At 39.6% G+C, this 25,058-nt stretch overlaps 1 protein-coding gene across 1 annotated transcript; it reads right to left on the reverse strand.

Annotated features, from left to right (window-relative positions):
- Positions 1 to 536: 536 nt before the first annotated feature.
- Positions 537 to 24,523, reverse strand: LOC148301903 (WD repeat, SAM and U-box domain-containing protein 1-like; the record flags this gene model as incomplete). Its single annotated transcript, XM_088272534.1, has 14 exons — positions 537 to 637; positions 2,051 to 2,257; positions 2,995 to 3,115; positions 6,416 to 6,520; positions 7,629 to 7,776; positions 8,879 to 9,015; positions 9,682 to 9,815; positions 14,989 to 15,164; positions 16,233 to 16,378; positions 18,053 to 18,224; positions 20,849 to 21,003; positions 21,094 to 21,209; positions 22,407 to 22,561; positions 24,340 to 24,523. Coding segments are annotated over 14 exons (2,057 nt in total), but the record flags the coding sequence as incomplete, so codon positions are not given.
- Between the last annotated feature and the right edge of the window lie 535 nt (positions 24,524 to 25,058).

Here is a 25,058-nt window from a genome sequence, read left to right on the forward strand (position 1 = left end):
TGGAAGTTCTATATATATGAAACAATTTAGAAACCTTGTTCTTGAATCACTAGAACATCACTAGAGACATCTATTGGTGAGATGTAAAGAAGCTTTTTTATCAAGCAGAAACTCTTATATTAGTATGTGAGTTCCGAATCCTGGATTATAATCACACACATGAGAAACGCCAGAAAATACCATTTTCATTTTTATTATTTAGCTTATTATTTGACCAGACAATTTATTTACAACATTTTGAGTGTGTCCAAATACTTGTTCACAAAATCTGGATTATCTCCAATTACAGAAGTTATTTTCATATTATTTTTGACATTTCATCAAAGAACAAGGTTTCTAAATTGGTTCATATATATAGAACTTCCAAGAATTTGAGTAGTGTGGTTGTCAATAATGGGTAGAATTGGTGAATGTTACACGTGTGTAAAGTGATCACTTAAACCAGCCTATGACGGTCGTCAGCCCCGTAAATGCCCAGACTTCCATATTCTTCTTCATCTTTGATGAAATGTCAAAAATAATAATTTATGCAATTCTTAGTCAAATAAATACTTCATGATTTCCCTCCGCAGTTCTCTGTTGAGTGTTACCACGTTATTGAGTAAGGGCTGGTTGGTCATCGGTGAAACGAATTTGCCTGAAAACATACAGAATTACATTAAAATAGGTACCTCTTTTCCAAAACCTGTAAGTCCTTTCATTCAGTTTCTTAAAGGTGGGGACTTCCGGGAGTCATTTGGTCGTAACGCATTAGTATAGTCAGTACAGCGTTCCGAGTGCTCCGTCCGAAGTCGGATGCTCGCCGCGAATGTTACCTTACAATGAAATGTGGAGGTTAGTACCTTAACGTTCAGGTTATGGAGCGTTCGGGTTATGGAACATTCAGATTATGGAGAGTTCGGATTTCCGAGCGTTCAGGTGATGGAGAGTTCGGATTACGGACGGTCGGATTATGGAGAGTCGGATTACGGAGAGTTCGGCTGACAGAACGTTCAGATTATGGAGAGTTCGGATTACAGACCGTTAAGATTATGGAGATTTCAGACTAAGAACATTAAGACTACGGAGCGTTCGGATTACGTAAGATTATGGAGCGTTCGAATTACCGAACATTCGCATTGTGTAACGTTCGGATTACGTAACGTTCAGATTACGTAACGTTCGGATTGCGTTATGTTCGGATTACGTAAAGTTCTGATTGCGTTAGGTTCGGATTACGTAAAGTTCGGATTGCGTTATGTTCTCATTGCGCAAAGAACGATTACGTAACGTTCGAATTAAGTAACTTTCGGATTACTTAACGTTCGGATTGCGTAAAGTTCCTATTACGTAACGTTCAGATTACGTAACGTTCGGATTACGTAACGTTCGTATTACGCAAAGTTCGGATTACTTAACGTTCATATCTCAGCGCGTTCGGATAACGGAACATTCATATTATGGAGAATTCGGATTAGGAACTTTCAGATTATGGAGCATTCGGATTACAAACTGTTAAGATACTATTCGTTCGGATTACAAAACTTAGTTTACTGGGCGTTCGGACTACGGAAAATTCAGTTTACTTTTATTTTAAATCCGATTACCGAGCCAGCACTGTCAATCTGTCAACGTATCTCTATGGAATGGAGGGATGGACACTTACACAGGCATGGGCCTCTATGGCAAGATCCTGCGAGTTTCATGGCGTGATGGGGTCACCAACCTAGAGGTCCTCCGACGGATGAATAACAATAAGGAACTCCTACCAACCGTCGAGCGGAGAAAGCTGATGTACTTGGGACACGTCATGAGAAATTAAAAATATCGTCTTCTCCACCTAATCATACAAGGAAAGATTGAGGGGCGAAGAACTCAAGGACGCCGAAGGACATCATGGCTGAAAAACCTACCACAATGGTTTGGCAGAAGCACCAAATCTCTGTTCCGAGCTGCAGCATTTAAAGTCAAGATAGCCATGATGATCGCCGATCTTCGTTACAAGTGGCACAGAAAGAAGAAGATGTTAATGTAAATGGCTCCCAAGCGCAGCGACTCCGGCATGTCCTACCTCCGCTGAGGAACCACTCGTGGATGGCCTTCTTCTCGTAGGTGAAGCCGTCCGCGCACTTGACGGGCTGCAGCATCAGGCCGTGCGTGATGGGGCACAGCATGTGGTGCGGGGGCGCGTGCCTCGGCCGCTCCGCGCCGACGGAGCAGCTCAGCCGCAACCACCGCAGCTCCTGCGCCACGCTCGTCGCCGACACGTTAGAAGGGTCTGGAATAACAACCATTTTGAAAAATAAAATGACAACTATTTAGTTTTTTCCACATGAATTGTGTTTGACCAGCAACCGCGTTTCGACGTAACCGACATCATCAAACTGGCTTGAGGCTAGACAAAACAAAACTGTCTTTTTGTATATGTAATTAATGTTACACAACAAGGCAAGGGTTAACCGTGATTTTATATATTTTTTCTTTAATTGATTCGGCAGTCACTTTGTGGTAAAATCTATACATTTTTAATATTAATTAAAAAATGTGTAGATTTTACCACATTAGTTTTACAACATTAGTTTTACTTAGTAAATACCACTATTTCTTAAAATCCACTGTGACACGTGTTTCCATGCATTTTGCATCTTGTAAAAAGAAGAAGAAGAAGAAGAACATATATATTACAAACTAAAATTTAAAGTGTATATACATTAACTTGAATCTCTTATGGGAATACCCCCTCAGGCACATGGAACAGGTATTGTTCAGCATATCTTCTGACAGGCATAACTATCGGCAGGTTGCTCCTGTATAGGAATGGGAAACAATCTATGCCGACGCTGTCTTAGCTAACTATCGGGAACATACATGTCTGACATGTGCTGTAGCAGGTACACTGACTTGAAGAGACGTGTGTAGACTGACCATGAAAGAAGCAAACAAATCTTCACAAAGACTGCATAACCCACGAAGAAGAACAAGAAATATGTATCCATTGGAATCAAAGGTTCTTGCCTGCTTGGACAATTTGCTGAAGGATGTCTTCAGCCGCGGGAATGAGCTCTCTCCCGTTTATTCCGGTGGCTAGGATTTGAACACTTATATACCTCAGGAGTCCGTCTTCTTCCTCTTGGTCCTGTGAAAGAAACAAGTCAACTCATAACCTACAAATTACTATCAGTTGAACCCTGAACAGAACTTCTGAACAGTACCAACCTTCAAACGGAAGGCGTCAAAATTTAATGGCATTCTGACAATTCGCTCACTCCTTTCAAGAACGTCATAAATCAAAATTCGTCAATTTTCAGTTGGGCATGTTTTCGGAATGTCCAGAAAAATTACTATATCCCAGCAGAAACGGCATATTTTTAACTTAATATTTACCCGCCACAGGGCAGAAAGTGTTGTTTTTGCATTTTGAAGAAAAGGTATTGTTTAATTATTTTTTAAAATAAACTAAATATTTTTTAAATGGAGATAAAACCTTCATGTTTTACTTTAAAAGATCTGTTGCACAGTAAAAAGTTCAGTAAGTGGCTTGATATTTATTTTTAATACATTGTATTATATTTTTGAACTTTAAAAACGTTCTCCTGAAAAATCGAGTTTTTTGATTTATGACATTCTTGAAAGGAGTGAGCGAATTGTGCCGCCTACTTTCAAAATCCGCCAGATCCATGTAAGTCGATTTTCCAAAAAATGCAAAATTCACCGGGTAACATTTATGTTTAAAAGATTTGCCTATCTTTAGATAAAATATTACGAAATAAAGAATTTTGACATTGTATTATTTTGACAAATAAAAAGACTTTGTTTTTTGATCCACTCACATTTTTATTAACCAACTAGTTTCGGCAACAACCTGTTGCCCTCTTCAGGGTTTAATTTATTAATCAGTCATAAATAAAACCCTGAAGAGGGCAACAGGTTGTTGCCGAAACTAGGTGGTTAATAAAAATGTGAGTGGATCAAAAAACAAAGTCTTTTTATTTCTCAAAATAATATATCAATATGATCCACAAAGTTAATGCTTTCAATATTCAAAATATAATTAAACGTTTTTAAGATTTATTTTCAGTATTTTAAAAAATACACAAGACACATACCGATAATGACTCTCTGATTGGCCGATATGGGTCAGAAGGCAAGCTCCATAAACACAGCGGGATTTCGAAATTTTCATTCAAACCCTTATCGGCACCCCAATGGTGCATAGGGCACTGCATCATATAAACGCAGTGTTATCTCGATCGTTAACACATGAAGGAAAGGTGATCAGCCCTCCGCTTCCGGTACCAGTCCAAGGTAATATGGAATAAATATAAGTGGGGAAAAATCACTTATATTTATTTGACCCCCCCTGGGAATCGAACCCGGGACCTCCAGTACGGTAGCCGAGCGTGCTGACCGTTACGCTACGGAGGCGGACAATGTAATTTGAAATACAACACTGTTTTTAACTATTTTTTTTAGCAGGGTTTTCAATTTTTTAAATATTTCAAACAATAAAAACTACAATTAGCATTTTGATAGGGTATTTATTTTAAAATCTTATAAAATTGGATCTGGCGGATTTTGAAAGTAGGCGACACAATTGGTTTATGAGTTGTTTTAGTCTGAACTGGTGGGATGCTAGAAAAATTGCATGTTACACATATCGCTCACTCCTTTCAAGAACGTCATAAATCAAAAAGCTTGATTTTTCAACGTTTTTAAAGTTTAAGAATATAATGAAATGTATTAAAAATAAATATCAAGCCACTTATTGAAGTTTTTACTGTGCAACAGATCTTTTTAGGTAAAACCTGAAGGTTTTTTCTCCATTTGAAAAATATTTAGTATATTTAGTTTATTTAGTATATCTAGTATATATTTTATTTGTCCGCCTCCGTAGTGTAATGGTCAGCACGCTCGGCTACCGTTCTTGAGGTTCTGGGTTCGATTCCCAAGGGGGGTATAAATATAAGTGATTTTTTTACTGTCATATTTATTCAATATTACCCTGGACTGAAGCGGAGGGCTGATCACCTTTCCTTCATGTGTAAACGATCAAGATAACACTGCATTTATATAACGCAGTGCCCTATGCACCATTGGGGTGCGGATAAGGGTTGTATTATTATTATTATATTTAAAAAAATAATTAAACAATACCTTTTCTTCAAAATGCAAAAACAACACTTTCTGCCCTGTAGCGGGTAAATATTAAGTTAAAAATATGCCGCTTTTGCTGGGATATAGTGCATTTCCTGGGCAATTCGAAAACATGCTCAACTGAAAATTGACGATTTTTGATTTATGACGTTGTTGAAAGGAGTGAGCGATATGTATGATACATCAAGACAGGGGTAGAAAATCACAATTTTTATGTAATTTTTATATCATGAATTTAAATAGTGTATTATAATAATACATAAAACAGGGCTACAACGATTTTGTAACTGAAATTTGGATGACTGATTTGGACTAAGTTAATCGTTCTTATTCAAAGTCTATATGGTGACAAGCTTGTATCACGTCAAGTTTTGATGTTACAGTCATATTATTGTTTGTATCGAACCCATACGTTGAAACTGTAAAGGTGGAGACTGACCGGAGCATTTCGTTGTAACATAACGTCGTAACATCGCTCGCGGCGAGCATCAGCAAGCATCCGAAACTATGGATGGAGTGCTCGGCTCGGTGTACTGACTGCCTGAATGCTCGCATCGTAACATGTTACGTTACAGTTACGACCAAATGCTCCGGTCAGTATCCACATCAATAGTGGTTGGTATCTAGACATGCTTTAGTCTAAAGGATTTAAAATATTTTGATAATTATGGAGTAAAAGTCGAAATATATTAAATTACTGACATCTGTTGAGATTTACAGTAAAATTTGCAATACAATATAACTTACAACATTTTAAGTGTGTCCAAATACTTGTTCTCAAAATCTGGATTATCTCCAATTACAGGAGTTATTTTCATATTATTTTTTACATCTCATCAAAGATGAAGAAGAATATGGAAGTCTGGGCATTTACGGGGCTGACGACCGTCATCGGCTGGTTTAAGTGATCACTTTACACACGTGCAACATTCACCAATTCTACCCATTATTGACAACCACACTACTGAGACACACTATGAGATGTCAAAAATAATATGTTACGTTACGACGAAATGCTCCGGTCAGTCTCCACATTAATAGTGGTTGGTATCTAGACATGCTTTAGTCTAAGGGATTTAAAACGTTTTGATAATTATGGAGTAAAGGTGGAAATATATTAAATTACTGACATCTGTTGAGATTTACAGTAAAAATTGCAATGTAATATAACTTATCCGAGTTTTCAACCAGAGTACTACAAGCGTTCCAGTTTTTCGTCTGATCCAGGCTAGTTTGCCCCACTGCGCCTAAAGTTTCACTTGCATAATAACAGGTAACTTACTGTGGGATATAGTTCTTTCATCCACTCAACCAACTCCTCTCCGGACCATTCCAGAGGATTCTTGGTAGCCGACATCACCAGCTGTCCCGGGTCCGACTCCAAAACCTATAAAAGGGTAGAATGGTGAATGCTATGCAGTGTACAAAGTGGTCACTGAAAGCAGCAGCCGACAGGTCTGTAAATACCCAGATTTCCATCTTTCCATCTGAAGAATTTCTCTATATCCATCTCTGAGGTATTATTCAAAATGTAACTTTGTTTTAAAATCACCATAAATATTTTGTTATAACTTAATTATAATGTCTACCGGTTTCCAAGCTAACCGCTTCTTTATCAAGACTGATTAATACTGATTAGTATTTATCAGTCTTGAAAAAGAACCGGTTAGCTTAGAATCCGGTAGACATTATAATTAAGTTATAATAAAATATTTTTAGTGATTTTAAAACAAAGTTACATTTGAGTTTTAAAATGGAAAATCACAAAGTTAGTGCTTGAAATATAAATTATTTTATTTAAAATGTTGATTAAACTCATACAATGATTTAAACACATATAAAATATTTTAACTAACTAACCAACCATCACGTTGCTTATCACATGGGTAGGGAAAGAGGATAGAACGCTATAGCAACATGTCGTTGTAAACATTATTGACCTCTTCCACTTTCGTGCGTCTCCTCGTATTTATCTGCCTATAATTCCGACTCCTGACCTGACCACGTCCAAATATTCAAAATATGTGATAATGCCAAATTTCCTCAGACTTCTGTTCCGATTTTCTACTACATTCTCCTCATATATTTGTCTTCCTGTTTTTTCCTCACTCATTCATTCCACTGTCCAAACCGTCTCAAAACACCTTCCCTAGTTTGATGGATGATGCTTATCTTATAATAAAATAACAACAGAAAAATTTACACTATTTTAACAATTTCTAAAAAAATTCCACATGAATTCCTTATCTCATCCTTTAATTATTTCCTTATTTCACCATTCGAACATCTATCATACATCGTTTTGCCGCACATTAGTCTGAATGATCACATTCAGCCTTCTTTCATTTTTTTTATAATTCACTTTTTATTCTGTATTGAGAATAAGAAGGATAATCTAGTGTGGGTCAATCGGGAACTTATCAGCATTTGCTCATCATTGCTGGGAGAAGATCACGTAAAACTTCTGTGTTATAGATTTGAAGTGTTGGTCTCACCAGATGCCTTGGCAGTCTCCAGAGGCACAGTTGGCCGGAGAGGCAGCCGGTAGCCAGGAGGGCCCCCCGGGGGCCGAAGGAGCACGCCGCCACCAGCGAGGAGTGCTCCAGCACGTGCAGGCACTGCCCCGCGTACACCGACCAAATCCTGGCAAACAAAATGCAAATCAACCAACTGGCTAACTTCTTCTTTCTATGTTCCCTCCCTAGGTGGACCATATGGCCAACACGAGACGTCTCCAAGTCACTCACTCTGTCACGCGCCATCTCCTTGGCTTCCTCCCAGGTCAGTCCGGCGTCTCCAAGTTCCGCTGAGTATAGTCGGTGTATGGTCGTCAGCGGCCTTCCGGGGCGCTGGAATCCTCGGGGTTGGAAGAAGAGACATGAGGGGTTGAACTGACCAACTTACTACCCATCATCTTCCCACTACGAAATACATAACATAACATAACGCTCTGTTTTTATCTATTTCCAACTACATATATATATCTTCTTCTTCTAACCCTTATCCGCACCCCAATGGTGCATAGGGCACTGCATCGTATAGAAGCAGTGTTATCTTGATTGTTAAATACATGAAGGAAAGGTGATCAGCCTTCTGATTCAGGTACCAGTCCAGGGTCATATTAAATAAATATTAGACTGAAAAATCACTAATATTTATTTTGACCCTCTTGGGAATCGAACTGGGGACCTCCAGCAATAATATCGGTCGATTAGAAGGTGTAACCTGGCTTGGTTATCAGTAGAAGTGGTGCAAATAAGATCGGTTGATTGGAAGGTGTTACCTGGCTTGGTTATCGGTAGAAGTAATGCAAATAAGATCATCGATTAGAAGGTGTTACCTGGCTTGGTTACAGGTAGAAGTGGTGCAAATAAGATCGGTTGATTGAAAGGTGTTACCTGGCTTGGTTATCAGTAGAAATGGGGCAAATAAGATCGGTTGATTGGAAGGTGTTACCTGGCTTGGTTATCGGTAGAAGTAGTGCAAATAAGATCATAGATTAGAAGGTGTTACCTGGCTTGGTTATCGATAGAAGTGGTGCAAATAAGATCGGTTGATTGAAAGGTGTTACCTGGCTTGGTTATCAGTAGAAGTGGTGCAAATTATATCGGTTGATTGAAAGGTGTTACCTGGCTTGGTTATCAGTAGAAGTGGTGCAAATTATATCGGTTGATTGAAAGGTGTTACCTGGCTTGGTTATCAGTAGAAATAGTGCAAATAAGATCAGTTGATTGGAAGATGTTACCTGGCTTGGTTATCCGTTGAAGTGGTGCAGATAAGATCGGCTCGGTTGGTGGGAAACCTCACGCAGGTAACGCTGCTCCCATGACCCGCAAATATCCTCCATTCTGTGCAACTTGCCCTGTTTGCAATGCTTCCAGTCTGTGTAAGAAAACAAATATACTTGTATATGGCTTTAATATTTTGCGTACAATAAATGTAGCAAAAACCCATGTGTTGTGCAACAGCTCATGCCTAGATGCCCAACAACCCTTGATGTTGAGTCAGCAGCTCATCGAAAGGGTCGAGAGTTTCAAGTACTCGGGAGTGTACATAACTGAAAATGGCAGCCTTCAAAAGGAACTGGGAGTGCGATTAGGACTCGCAGGGTCCGCATTTAACAGTACGAAGGCTGTCTGGAGATCGGATTTATACTCGGTGAAGACCAAATGCCGCCTATACAATGCCTGCATTGCTCCTGTTCTCTTATACGGCTGTGAAACATGGCACCTTACAAGGGCCCAGAGCAGCCGTGTACTAAGCTTTGAGAATAGGTGTTTGCGGAGAATTTTAGGCGTGCGGTGGTTTGACTTTGTGAGGAATGAAGAGATAAGGCGTAGGACGCAGCAAATCTTGGTCACAACTGTCGTCAAGAAAAGGCGATGTAGTTTGCTAGGTAATATTGAATAAAAAATTAGAGCGAATAAATCACTTAAATTTATTTGACTCCACCCCTTAGGAATCGAACCCCGGACCTCCAGAATAGTAGCTAAGCGTGCTGATCATTACACTACGGACACACACAATAAGTAGGTACTTATTTAAAACCTTGGGAATGGTGATTTTCCATATCTTAGCAAGACAGTCGTTTCCGCAAGTGGCCAACAGATGGCAGGAAGCGTCTTCAGACACCTGGACCGGCATTTCTTCAACCGACGGAGCGAAATCCATTCCTTGAACACCTGGAGAAAAATGACAAATCACAAAGTTAATAAGTGCCTTCAGGATGGTACGGTTATTCCGAAACCAGTCGGCAGTAATTATTGTAAAAAAAGTGTAATAAATCATAAATTCGCAACATTTTCGGGAGCTCAGATCTTTGACTAATTAGCTAGAGTTCGCCTGGCGTTCCTTCTCAGTTCTTAAGTTTTAAGGGCGAATCTAGAACACTAGGGGTTGGCTGGCTGTTTGTGTTATGTATGAGCAGACAGAGTGCTGTGGCGTTCTATTCTATCTGCCTACCCCTGCGGAGAAACGGCGTGACGTCACATTAATGCTTCTTCTCATACAAACTCGCCAATTATTTCGACTTCTGATCTGACCACTTGTAAGTATTTGACACACCTGTTCATGCCAAGTTTTTCTCAGTCTTCCTCCGCTCCTTTTCCAACTACATTTGCTTCATAAATTGGTTTTATCGTTGAAAGCTATTGAATTTAAATTCACAGTAAAATCGGGGTACAATTTTGTTTCATATCCTCTGATAATTTTCGCAACTTAGTTCATAAAATAAGATTGCATTGCAAGAGAAGGTCTGTCAGGAAGCCTAGATGCTCCTGTATCAGATCTGGGAATGCGGTGGGACAGCTTTCAATGTTGTGTCAACTTTTGCTTTACAAGAGAAAGTCTGTCAGGAAGCCTAGATGCTCCTGTATCAGATCTGGGAATGCGGTGGGACAGCTTTCAATGTTGTGTCAACTTTTGCTTTACAAGAGAAAGTCTGTCAGGAAGCCTAGATGCTCCTGTATCAGATCTGGGAATGCGGTGGGACAGCTTTCAATGTTGTATCAACTTTTGCTTTACAAGAGAAAGTCTGTCAGGAAGCCTAGATGCTCCTGTATCAGATCTGGGAATGCGATGGGACAGCTTTCAATGTTGTGTTAACTTTTGCTTTACAAGAGAAAGTCTGTCAGGAAGCCTAGATGCTCCTGTATCAGATCTGGGAATGCGATGGGACAGCTTTCAATGTTGTGTTAACTTTTGCTTTACAAGAGAAAGTCTGTCAGGAAGCCTAGATGCTCCTGTATCAGATCTGGGAATGCGATGGGACAGCTTTCAATGTTGTGTTAACTTTTGCTTTACAAGAGAAAGTCTGTCAGGAAGCCTAGATGCTCCTGTATCAGATCTGGGAATGCGATGGGACAGCTTTCAATGTTGTGTTAACTTTTGCTTTACAAGAGAAAGTCTGTCAGGAAGCCTAGATGCTCCTGTATCAGATCTGGGAATGCGATGGGACAGCTTTCAATGTTGTGTTAACTTTTGCTTTACAAGAGAAAGTCTGTCAGGAAGCCTAGATGCTCCTGTATCAGATCTGGGAATGCGATGGGACAGCTTTCAATGTTGTGTTAACTTTTGCTTTACAAGAGAAAGTCTGTCAGGAAGCCTAGATGCTCCTGTATCAGATCTGGGAATGCGATGGGACAGCTTTCAATGTTGTGTTAACTTTTGCTTTACAAGAGAAAGTCTGTCAGGAAGCCTAGATGCTCCTGTATCAGATCTGGGAATGCGATGGGACAGCTTTCAATGTTGTGTTAACTTTTGCTTTACAAGAGAAAGTCTGTCAGGAAGCCTAGATGCTCCTGTATCAGATCTGGGAATGCGATGGGACAGCTTTCAATGTTGTGTTAACTTTTGCTTTACAAGAGAAAGTCTGTCAGGAAGCCTAGATGCTCCTGTATCAGATCTGGGAATGCGATGGGACAGCTTTCAATGTTGTGTTAACTTTTGCTTTACAAGAGAAAGTCTGTCAGGAAGCCTAGATGCTCCTGTATCAGATCTGGGAATGCGATGGGACAGCTTTCAATGTTGTGTTAACTTTTGCTTTACAAGAGAAAGTCTGTCAGGAAGCCTAGATGCTCCTGTATCAGATCTGGGAATGCGATGGGACAGCTTTCAATGTTGTGTTAACTTTTGCTTTACAAGAGAAAGTCTGTCAGGAAGCCTAGATGCTCCTGTATCAGATCTGGGAATGCGATGGGACAGCTTTCAATGTTGTGTTAACTTTTGCTTTACAAGAGAAAGTCTGTCAGGAAGCCTAGATGCTCCTGTATCAGATCTGGGAATGCGATGGGACAGCTTTCAATGTTGTGTTAACTTTTGCTTTACAAGAGAAAGTCTGTCAGGAAGCCTAGATGCTCCTGTATCAGATCTGGGAATGCGATGGGACAGCTTTCAATGTTGTGTTAACTTTTGCTTTACAAGAGAAAGTCTGTCAGGAAGCCTAGATGCTCCTGTATCAGATCTGGGAATGCGATGGGACAGCTTTCAATGTTGTGTTAACTTTTGCTTTACAAGAGAAAGTCTGTCAGGAAGCCTAGATGCTCCTGTATCAGATCTGGGAATGCGATGGGACAGCTTTCAATGTTGTGTTAACTTTTGCTTTACAAGAGAAAGTCTGTCAGGAAGCCTAGATGCTCCTGTATCAGATCTGGGAATGCGATGGGACAGCTTTCAATGTTGTGTTAACTTTTGCTTTACAAGAGAAAGTCTGTCAGGAAGCCTAGATGCTCCTGTATCAGATCTGGGAATGCGATGGGACAGCTTTCAATGTTGTGTTAACTTTTGCTTTACAAGAGAAAGTCTGTCAGGAAGCCTAGATGCTCCTGTATCAGATCTGGGAATGCGATGGGACAGCTTTCAATGTTGTGTTAACTTTTGCTTTACAAGAGAAAGTCTGTCAGGAAGCCTAGATGCTCCTGTATCAGATCTGGGAATGCGATGGGACAGCTTTCAATGTTGTGTTAACTTTTGCTTTACAAGAGAAAGTCTGTCAGGAAGCCTAGATGCTCCTGTATCAGATCTGGGAATGCGATGGGACAGCTTTCAATGTTGTGTTAACTTTTGCTTTACAAGAGAAAGTCTGTCAGGAAGCCTAGATGCTCCTGTATCAGATCTGGGAATGCGATGGGACAGCTTTCAATGTTGTGTTAACTTTTGCTTTACAAGAGAAAGTCTGTCAGGAAGCCTAGATGCTCCTGTATCAGATCTGGGAATGCGATGGGACAGCTTTCAATGTTGTGTTAACTTTTGCTTTACAAGAGAAAGTCTGTCAGGAAGCCTAGATGCTCCTGTATCAGATCTGGGAATGCGATGGGACAGCTTTCAATGTTGTGTTAACTTTTGCTTTACAAGAGAAAGTCTGTCAGGAAGCCTAGATGCTCCTGTATCAGATCTGGGAATGCGATGGGACAGCTTTCAATGTTGTGTTAACTTTTGCTTTACAAGAGAAAGTCTGTCAGGAAGCCTAGATGCTCCTGTATCAGATCTGGGAATGCGATGGGACAGCTTTCAATGTTGTGTTAACTTTTGCTTTACAAGAGAAAGTCTGTCAGGAAGCCTAGATGCTCCTGTATCAGATCTGGGAATGCGATGGGACAGCTTTCAATGTTGTGTTAACTTTTGCTTTACAAGAGAAAGTCTGTCAGGAAGCCTAGATGCTCCTGTATCAGATCTGGGAATGCGATGGGACAGCTTTCAATGTTGTGTTAACTTTTGCTTTACAAGAGAAAGTCTGTCAGGAAGCCTAGATGCTCCTGTATCAGATCTGGGAATGCGATGGGACAGCTTTCAATGTTGTGTTAACTTTTGCTTTACAAGAGAAAGTCTGTCAGGAAGCCTAGATGCTCCTGTATCAGATCTGGGAATGCGATGGGACAGCTTTCAATGTTGTGTTAACTTTTGCTTTACAAGAGAAAGTCTGTCAGGAAGCCTAGATGCTCCTGTATCAGATCTGGGAATGCGATGGGACAGCTTTCAATGTTGTGTTAACTTTTGCTTTACAAGAGAAAGTCTGTCAGGAAGCCTAGATGCTCCTGTATCAGATCTGGGAATGCGATGGGACAGCTTTCAATGTTGTGTTAACTTTTGCTTTACAAGAGAAAGTCTGTCAGGAAGCCTAGATGCTCCTGTATCAGATCTGGGAATGCGATGGGACAGCTTTCAATGTTGTGTTAACTTTTGCTTTACAAGAGAAAGTCTGTCAGGAAGCCTAGATGCTCCTGTATCAGATCTGGGAATGCGATGGGACAGCTTTCAATGTTGTGTTAACTTTTGCTTTACAAGAGAAAGTCTGTCAGGAAGCCTAGATGCTCCTGTATCAGATCTGGGAATGCGATGGGACAGCTTTCAATGTTGTGTTAACTTTTGCTTTACAAGAGAAAGTCTGTCAGGAAGCCTAGATGCTCCTGTATCAGATCTGGGAATGCGATGGGACAGCTTTCAATGTTGTGTTAACTTTTGCTTTACAAGAGAAAGTCTGTCAGGAAGCCTAGATGCTCCTGTATCAGATCTGGGAATGCGATGGGACAGCTTTCAATGTTGTGTTAACTTTTGCTTTACAAGAGAAAGTCTGTCAGGAAGCCTAGATGCTCCTGTATCAGATCTGGGAATGCGATGGGACAGCTTTCAATGTTGTGTTAACTTTTGCTTTACAAGAGAAAGTCTGTCAGGAAGCCTAGATGCTCCTGTATCAGATCTGGGAATGCGATGGGACAGCTTTCAATGTTGTGTTAACTTTTGCTTTACAAGAGAAAGTCTGTCAGGAAGCCTAGATGCTCCTGTATCAGATCTGGGAATGCGATGGGACAGCTTTCAATGTTGTGTTAACTTTTGCTTTACAAGAGAAAGTCTGTCAGGAAGCCTAGATGCTCCTGTATCAGATCTGGGAATGCGATGGGACAGCTTTCAATGTTGTGTTAACTTTTGCTTTACAAGAGAAAGTCTGTCAGGAAGCCTAGATGCTCCTGTATCAGATCTGGGAATGCGGTAGGACAGCTTTCAATGTTGTGTTGACTTTTGTTTTACAAGAGAAAGTCTGTCAGGAAGCCTAGATGCTCCTGCATCAGATCTGGGAATGCGGTAGGACAGCTTTCAATGTTGTGTTGACTTATGTTTTACAAGAGAAAGTCTGTCAGGAAGCTTAGATGCTCCTGTATCAGATCTGGGAATGCGATGGGACAGCTTTCAATGTTGTGTTGACTTTTGTTTTACAAGAGAAAGTCTGTCAGGAAGCTTAGATGCTCCTGTATCAGATCTGGGAATGCGGTGGGACAGCTTTCAATGTTGTGTTGACTTTTGCTTTGCAAGAGAAGGTCTGTCAGGAAACCTAGAAGCTGAGTTTTCAATTTGATGATTTACCAAGGTCATGAGCACAGTCCTGTACGATTACAGGGCTAGCAGCCGAGGAGCTGATGGTTCCATCATCAGGCGCTGTGTAGATCCGGAAGTCCCCGTTATGGGAGCCCGAGGCTGCCAGCCTTCCGTCCGATGACCAGGCGCAACACGTGGTAGCCCCGGAGTGACCGCTGAATACCCTGGAAAAGAGAATGTGAAGTTATTACAATATTTTGAGTGTGTTCAAATACTTGTTCACAAAATCTGGATGATCTCCAATTACAGGAGTTATTTTCATATTATTTTTGACATCTTATCAAAGATGAAGAAGAATATGGAAGTCTGAATTGACATTTAATTATATCACTCACTCCTTTCAACAATGTCATATATCAAAAATCGTAAATTTTCAGTTGTGCATGTTTGCCCAGAAAATGTACTATATCCCAGCAAAAGCGGCATATTTTTAACTTAATATTTACCCGCTACAGGGCAGAAAGTGTTGTTTTTGCATTTTGAAGAAAAGGTATTGTTTAATTATTTTTTTCTTTATCTTCTTCTTCTTCTTCTTCTTTAAGAACTACGTCCTGTCATTCTCGGGTCGCTCCTGGGAGACGGAAGACCAGCTATCGTTTAGGCGGTCTTCATAGTTCGTTCGTTTTTATTACCTTTCCTTCATGTGTTAATGATCGAGATGACACTGTGGACGCTGTGTAAGCTTTCATGGTGTCAGCATGGTATCGTATGTAAAATCACAGTCCAAAAAAAACATCCTATGACCCTGTGTGCGCCTACATGGTGTCTATATGGTTTCCATACAAATACTCAACGTCCATCAAAATCACCATATGGACACTGTGCGTGCCAACAAGGTGTCAGCATGGTATCAGTATGAAGAATCACATTCAACAAAATTCACCCTATGGACGCTGTGTGAGCTTACATGGTGTCAGCATGGTTTCGTATGTAATAACACATTCCAAAAAATTATCCTACAGACCCTCTGCGTGCCTACATGGTGTCTATATGGTTTCCATACAAATAATCAACATTCATCAAAATCACCATATGGACGCTGTGTTTATACAATGCAGTGCCCTATGCACCATTGAGGTGCCATAAGGGGGTGAATGAAATGTCTGATATTTACTTTCACCCCCCCACCCCCCTGGAATCGAACCCGGGACCACCAGCAGGGTAGCTAACCTCTACACCACGGAGGCAGACAATAAATAAAAATAATTTAAAAATGTGTTGTCAATACATACATGACCGGAGCAGCACCTAGGGGGTCCATGCACCAAACTGCGGCTGTGCCATCGTCGTAAGCTGCCAACAGAAGCTTTCCCGACACTCGAACGCAGCGCACTCCGGCCAGCTGATGCGATATCAAGGAGGCAGTGGGACGTGACTCCTGGCAAATCAAAGTAAGAAAAACAACTCGTATTTTGAATATTTAAAGCATTAACTTTGTGGATCATTGTAATATATTATTAAGAGAAATAAAATTACTTTGTATAAGAAATATAACATTTTAATAATAAAACTGATCTCCTAAATCAAATAAAGCTTGGCGTGCGTCCAAGAGGTACTAGGCAAAAATCTGTATTCGCAGTATTTGTACATAACGCAAACTATGCCATGTTCTCTCCCATTCCGCGGCTTCACATGTTAGCCAATGCTTTTGAAAGTATGTAAACCCTTATCCGCACCCCAATGGTGCATAGGGCACTGCTTCATATAAACGCAGTGTTATCTTGATCGTTTACACATGAAGGAAAGGTGATCAGCCCTCCGCTTCAGGTACCAGTCCAGGGTAATATTGAATAAATATTACACTGAAAAAATCACTTATATTTATTTGACCCCCCCCCCTGGGAATCGAACCCGGGACCTCCAGAACGGTAGCCGAGCGTGCTGACCATTACACTACAGAGGCGGACGAAAGTATAGATTTATTTAATATATTGTTATCCACCTTGAAGTCTGTACTTTCTCAGCATTTCTTCTCCATGTTATAATGGATAAATGTAAACGTTGTGTTTCACTCTCGCTGCTCGCTGATGGTGTGTGAAGGAGACGTGTATTGACCAGTGCTTACTATTTGTTATTTTATTATTATTTCTTGTTTAAGACTTTTTGTTTCTCTATTAGTGTATTCATTAGTGTATTTTTATATTAGATACTGTATATTTGTATTATGTTAAAGGCTTTAGCCATTCAATGACTTATGAATTTAATAATTTGGAAGTTTTATAAACATTGGTAAATGGAGAGATTTTGGAACAGGTAAATGATTTTGTATATTTGGGTAGTATGTTTTCTAGGGATGGAAAGATTGATAAAGACATAGAAAGGAGAATGAATTCTGGGAACAGAGTGAATGGTCCACTGAAATCAGTTATGGCAAATAAAAACCTATTAGCGAAAGCTAAACTGGTAGTACACAACGGAGTCCTGGTTCCTACCCTAATGCGTGGAAGTGAAACATGGAAGTGGCAAAAGAAGGATGAAAGTAGACTGAATGCAGTCGAAATCCAATCTTTCAGAAGAATGTGCGACAAAACGATGTATGATAGATGTTCGAATAGCGATATAAGGAAGGAATGCAAAGCTGAGATAAGCATTATTGATAAAATTAAGAAAGGTGTGTTGAGATGGTTTGGATATGTGAAACGAATGAATGAGGAAAGAATGGTAAAACAAATTTATGAGACGAGCGTAGTTGAAAAAAGGAGCAGAGGAAGACCGAGAAAAACTTGGCTTGATCAGGTATGCCAAATACTTGAAATCGGTCAAGTTAGAGAGTCGAAATAATCGGCGGGTATGTATGAGGAGATGCATGACGGACGAAAGAGACAAAGAATGTTTGCAAAGACAGAGTGGTGTGGCGTTCTTTTCTCTCTGCCTACCCCTGCGGGGAAACGGCGTGATAGTTAGTACTAGTAGTTTGTTCGATTGTGTTGTATCAATCTTGGATGGCATTGATAGTCCAAATTGTGACTTTAGGAATTATTGGAGAAATAATTAATACACCCACGCCATCTGAACTGGTGTTTTATGGTTCAATGTTTGATGCCATATATACCTCGTGTATGTTCCACAGCATGATGCTTCCGTCCAGGGAGCAAGAAGCCACTGTCGCTTCTTCCAGGAATGTGATTCCGTTGACCTGGTATCGGTGACCTTCGTACGGAGACTTCGAGGTTTCCACGAGCAGTCCAGCATCATCCAGGCTGAACAGCCTCACCGTCTTATCCCTTCAAAATCACAATATTTATTTTATTTTATTTGAAAATTTTACGGAACAGTTATACAAATACATTTACGTTAAATGAGGAACAAAAAACAGGTATTTGTAACATTCCACTTACAAAATTTAACATATCGCTCACTCCTTTCAACAATGTCATTTGATTTTTCAGGATATTGTTTTTAAAGTTTAAGAATATAATAAAATGTATTGAAAATTAATATCCAGCCACTTATTGAACTTTTTACTGTGCAACAGATCTTTTCAGGTAAAACCTGAAGGTTTTTTCTCCATTTGAAAAATATTTAATATATTTAAAAAAATTATTTAACAATAACTTTTCTTCAAAATGCAAAAACAACACTTTCTGCCCTGTAGCGGGTAGATATTAAGTCAAAAATATGCCGCTTTTGCTGGGATGAAGTACATTTTCTGGGCATTCTGAAAACATGTCATTTTTTTATATACATATGACGTTGTTGAAAGGAGTGAGCGATATGTAATTTAATATAAATACCTGGAAGAGGGACGGTAGGAAGGAAAAGAGGAAGATCAAACGTCAAGTCCGAGACAAATTATGTGAAAATTGGGACACACCACTATATGAATATCACTTACTAATGATAAGCCCCGTAAATGCCCAGACTTCCATATTCTTCTTCATCTTTGATGAGATGTCAAAAAATAATACTAATGATAGATTATTTCAACATCTCAACAAAACTATTCCAACTGGAATGCCCTAAGAGCATCAGAAATGAAGACTCTAAGGAACATATCTAGCAAGAGTCTACTAGATAGAGTAAGGAACACCAGGATTAGAGAAATATGCGAGATATTTTCTATTTCAATTCAATTCAATAATTGATGCCTTCGAAATGTGGTGTTGGAGGCGCATGCTCCGAATTCCATGGACAGCTAGACACACCAATGAGTCCATTCGCCAGGAACTACGCTTGGATGGCTTGACTCTGGCCAATATCTGTACCTGACGGATTCTCCAGTTCTTTGGACACGTTGCGCATCGCAACGAGGATAGCCTGGAACGACTAGTTGTCATCGGTAGCCTGGAGGGAAAGAGAGGGAGAGGAAGATCCCCACACGATGGACCGATCAAATTAAGGCAGCAGCAGGCACCGCGGTGAATGGAGATACATGCAGCGCAGTCAAGGGATAACTGGAGAAGAGTCATTGCTTCCACAAGGGTCACAACCCTCAGCAATGAGGAATAAGACGGAGAAGAAGAAGAAGTAACATACACATTACAAACTAAATTTAAAAGCGTATACATTAACAAAAAATCGAAAATAAGTTAGAATACACTATGTTAAAGATGTAGGATAATCTCGCTTCGGACACATGGAGCAGATCAATATCCAGCGTGATATTGTTGAGAGATGGAAGATGTCGTTAGGTGGGGAAGGTAATGAAGGAGACAGTGGTATGCGCGTGTGAGGAGAATAGAACCATACAGACTCCCATGTGAGTGTCAGAAATGAAGACCCTAAGGAGTATATCTGGCAAGAGTCTACGAGGTAGAATAAGGAACGCCAGGATAAGGGAAATATGCGAGATGGAAGATGTCATTAGGTGGGGAAGGCAACGAGGGAGACAATGGAATGCGCGTGTGATGAGAATGGAACCATCCAGACTCTCCCACATTGCACTGCATGGCCAACCTCAAGGTAGAGATGGATTGACAGCTGGGAATCCACATCACAGGAGGCTAATCCCTCTTAAAAGTTTAGTACAGAGGATATAGTCAGATGGAGAAGACAGCAAAGACGATTCTGGAATACCCATGTCAATAAAATCCAAGAAAATAGACTGGCCCGAATTACTCTTCAAGAGGACTCAGACAGAAAATGGCCACACAGAAGACCTCCAAAGCGATGGCAGTCTACGTCACAATAGAGGGATGACGTAACAGACAGATCCGAGGATCTATAAGAAGAAGTAGACGAAGAAGATAGATTTGTGGTGCCTCATCTGGCCCCGACCACCATGGACGAACCATCGATGTACCGCGAATGAATGACAGCGTGACGTCACCACGCCTTTAAAAGTACTGACGACGCAAGGTACATCCTCTCTCGTCATCTTGCCAGCGGCGTGAACTGCCGCTACATGCTACCTTAGTGCATAGTCGTTATAAAATTTGTAACCTTAAATAATTTTTGTCCGCCTCCGTAGAGTAATGGTCAGCACGCTCGGCTACCGTTCTGGAGGTCCCGGGTTCGATTCCCACGGGGGGGTAAAATAAATAAAAGTGATTTTTTCACTGTAATGTTTATTCAATGCTACCCTGGACTGGTATCTGAAGCGGAGGGGCGATCACCTTTCCTTCATATGTAAACAATCAAGATAACACTGTGTTTATATGACGCAGTACCCTATGCACCATTGGGGTGCGGATAAGGGTTTTATTTATTCTAGTACTAAAATTTGTAACCTTAATTATTTGTAAACTTAATTTTGTGAATATAAAAACGTGAAGCATTCAAGTAAGTCCAATTATTAAATTTTCATCCAATAATAAAACGCAGCTTCTGAGGAGCAACTAATGGAGACGTGGATGCACGTAATTAGTGCAAACACACGTTCTCCATAGATTGTTGATTAGGTACGTACCCGCTCGCCGTAGCAAGAAGGCTTTCGCTAGAGAATTCTAAGCCATTTATGGCAGCCGTGTGGAGGTTGTCAAATGTCTGTAGAAGCGTCACTTCGTTGTCATTGTGTTCTCCTTTCAGCAAGACTATGTCATCCTCTTGTATCATGGATATTCCCTATGGCAAAAATATGTTTTATTAGAAGCTTGTTTTATATATATGTTTTATTAAATTTTTTGAACTGCCAACATCTCAGTTTGGACTCACCTTCAAATCGCCACACCCGAAATGACTCAGCAAGCTGCAGGGCTTTACTAGTTCAGAATCCAGACTCAGACTGCCTCCAGTCATATCCCAAATCCTGACTGTCTTGTCATTCGATCCTGGAATAAGTGGAGTGTTTAAATGACTGTCCAAAGCTGCTCAAAATTACACGCCACATTCCCAGTCAATATCATCAATAACATTAATATCACTAGTCTGTTTTTGGTTGGTTGGAAGATATTTCTTTTTAGCAATAAGCCCGCCAATGTACTAACTTCTTTTCTGTACATGAAGTTTAAATAAATAGATAAGTCAGGTGTGTGTTTTGACCTCCTCCAAACCCAGGAGACTGACTCACCGAACCCCTGGGGTTTTCTATAAAACCCAGGTTAAGAACCACTGATCCTAGTCTAAAAGAAGTTTCTGAGGTATCTCTACATGAGAGAGTACGGCTATTATCCTCGGCTCTACCCGACCCAGTTTCCCCAGGGTATGCTCGGCTACAACAGCCTAGAGACTAGAAGGAATGTGTATTTGATGAGGCATTTTTATCCATTGTTGCGCAGTATGATAAATAATCCTGAAATTATCCGGAACATTGGTCTGTATGTTCCCGATAGTTAGCTAAGACAGCGTCGGCATAGATTGTTTCCCATTCCTATACACAGGACTAACCTGCCGATGGTTATGCCTGTAGGAAGAGCTACTGCTATGTTGAACAATATCTCATTGGATATTGATCTGTTCCATGTGTCTGAAGGAGTTTTCCGAAACGGGATTCTTCTACACCTTTAGCAATAGTTCTTGCATAACTTCAATTTAAATGTATACGCTTTAAATTTTTTACTTTGTAATGTTTATCATAGTCGTACAGGAGAAAGTGACCATCTAACAAAACGTAAAATGTTCAGAAGGCCATTTTAGTCACTTTTGCTTGGCAAGAAAATAAACATCAATGCAGTTGGTCATTTTTAACTAGTCAATATATCATACTTCCAAGTTTAAAATCCTTTGGGATTTATTTCAGGGCTACATTAAGAAGAAATGCAAAAATGCAGCTAGTAAGATATCAAATAGTCAATGATCATATTTTTGTAAAAAAATGTACTTGGTCACTTTCTCCTGTATGACTACGATATTGTTAATTATGGGTTTATTGTTATTTACATCTGTATGAATTTCTAAAATTTAGAATTAGCTTCACATACGGTGTTTGAAAATGATGCGGAATGCATCGAAACACGTGTCACAGTAGATTTTAAGAAATAGTGGTATTTACTAAGTAAAATTTTTAACTAAAAATGGTGTGATATTACCTGAACACAACATATCTCCGTTAGTAGAAAAGGAGACACAGTTCACATATCGGCTGTGAGCGTCCAGAGTCAGAAGGCATCTTCCTTCTGTATTCCAGATTTTCACGGTTTTATCCAGTGACGAACTGCATATCAATTCCCCATTGTGATTAAACCTAGAAAGCAAAACTCTCAGTTAATATAAAGACAACACCTCCTTCTCTTCATGTTTTCCTGGTAGTCTCTTTGAAGAAAAACTTCTTTCGGCAGGGCAAATTGGCTTGGATCAGACTAAAAAGTGAAACATTTTTTTTTGTAGCTCAAGACACATGATATGGAATATGGACGTCTGGGCAATTACAGGACTTACGACCGTTATAGGCTTGGTTACTTACTTACTTACTTATAACCCTTATGGTGCATAGGGCACTGCAACGAATTGACGCAGTGTTATCTTGATCATTACTTGCATGAAGGCAAGGTGATCACTCTTGCGCTTCAGGAACCAGTCCAGGGTAATATTAAATAAATATTACAGTGTAAAATCACTAATGTTTATTTAGGCTTGGTTAAGTGATCTGCCTTTTTGTCCGCACGCTCGGCTACCGTTCGATTCCCAAGGGGGGTAAAATAAATTAAAGTGATTTTTTTTACTGTCATATTTATTCAATATTACCCTGGACTGGTACCTGAAGCGGAGGGCTGATCACCTTTCCTTCATGTGTAAACGATCAAGATAACACTGCGTTTATATGACGCAGTGCCCTATGCACCATTGGGGTGCGGATAAGGGTTTTATTTATTATTATCAAGTGATCACTTTACACGCGTGTAACATTCACCAATTCCACCCATGATAGACAACCACACTACTCAAATCCTCGGATGTTATATATATATATATATATATATATATATATATATATATATATATATATATATATATATATATATATATATATATATATATATATATATATTATATATATATATATATTATATATATATATATATATATATATATATATATATATATATATATATATATATATATATATATATATATATATATATATATATATATATATATATATATATATATATATATATATATATATATATATATATATATATATATATATATATATATATATATATATATATATATATATATATATATATATATATATATATATATATATATATATATATATATATATATATATATATATACCTTTCCGGTCCAATGTCGAATGTCATTCGACATTTTTTTCTTTATCAGTTTAGTGTAAAAATGCAAGCAAACATATTTTTTCCCACTCGTATTTAGTGTGCGGTATACTGGGACGAGGATTCAATGATTTTTTATAAACACTATAATGTTTATAATGTTCACAACTTTCTACCTGAGAATGATACAAAAGGTTTGTTTTGGGGGCTGGCTCGGTACCCGTCACTCGGATGTCCGGCTACCGGTGTCAGTTACACTCGACCCGTGCGTATGTGAGCAGCAGTGATGACGATTCCGTCCACAATAGCCCCCGTGTATGGAAAAATGGTACGCTCAACGAAAAATTCCTGGAGGTAGGAAATAAACCTGATACATTTGCGTCACTTACGAGAGAAAGCCCGGCCTTTCCATCGGTAACTGTTTTCACCGATGTCATACATTAGATGTCTATAAAATGTAATAATAAGAGACAAGATTGTATACATTCAAAATAAAAAAAAAACTTGGATGTATTGTTTTCCCTGTAATGCTGTAAATCTATTGTGGACCTGATGGAATTTTTTAAAAAATTTTATGGACCGGAAAGGGTTAAATTATCCAATTTCTAAATATTGTACAAGAATCACTAAAAATTTTCACAAGAGACATCTATTGATGAGATGAAAAACCTTTTTTACTGATAAAAAATTCTTTTATTTACAGAAGAAGATGGAAGAATCATACCTGACACAGGTGATGGCGCTAGAGTGAGCGTTGTTGGTGACCTGCGCCAGCTGCCCCCTGAAGTCTCTCTGCTTACCCCCAGACGTACAGCGGACGCTCCACTGCCGGAGGCACTGGTCGTTTCCGCTGCTGACCAGATGGTAGGTGCTGCAGTTTGGGTCTTCGTCTGAAGCAAACCAAACCTCTGGACATCAGAGATGGTACTCATACACCTATCATTGATGAAAACTAAGTAACCATCATATCGCTTCACGCAGGGGTCGGCAGAAAGAATGGAACGCCACACCACTCTGTCTTTGCAAACATTCTTCCTCTTTTCCACGTTCATGCATCTCCTCATACATACTCGCCTATTATTACGACTCCTCACCTGACCGCTTTCAAGTATTTGGCATACCTGATCGCGCCAAGTTTTTCTCGGTCCTCGTCTGCTCCTTTTTCCAATTACATTCGCCTCATAAATTTGTTTTACCATTCTTTCCTCACTCATTCGTTCCGCATGTCCAAACCATCTCAACAACCCTTTCTTAATTTTACCGATAATGCTTATCTCAGCTTTGCATTCCTTCCTTATTTCACTATTCGAACATCTACTCGTATCATACATCGTTTTTGACTACATTTACTCCGTAAATTTGTATTACTGTTCATTCTTCACTCATTCGTTCCACATGTCCAAACCATCTCAACACACCAGCATAACACAACAGAAGAGCTTG

This window comes from Brachycentrus maculatus, unplaced genomic scaffold (genome assembly GCF_059751285.1).
Source record: "Brachycentrus maculatus isolate JH-2025_06_01 unplaced genomic scaffold, ASM5975128v1 h1tg000504l, whole genome shotgun sequence".
In the NCBI taxonomy this organism is placed as follows: domain Eukaryota; kingdom Metazoa; phylum Arthropoda; class Insecta; order Trichoptera; family Brachycentridae; genus Brachycentrus; species Brachycentrus maculatus.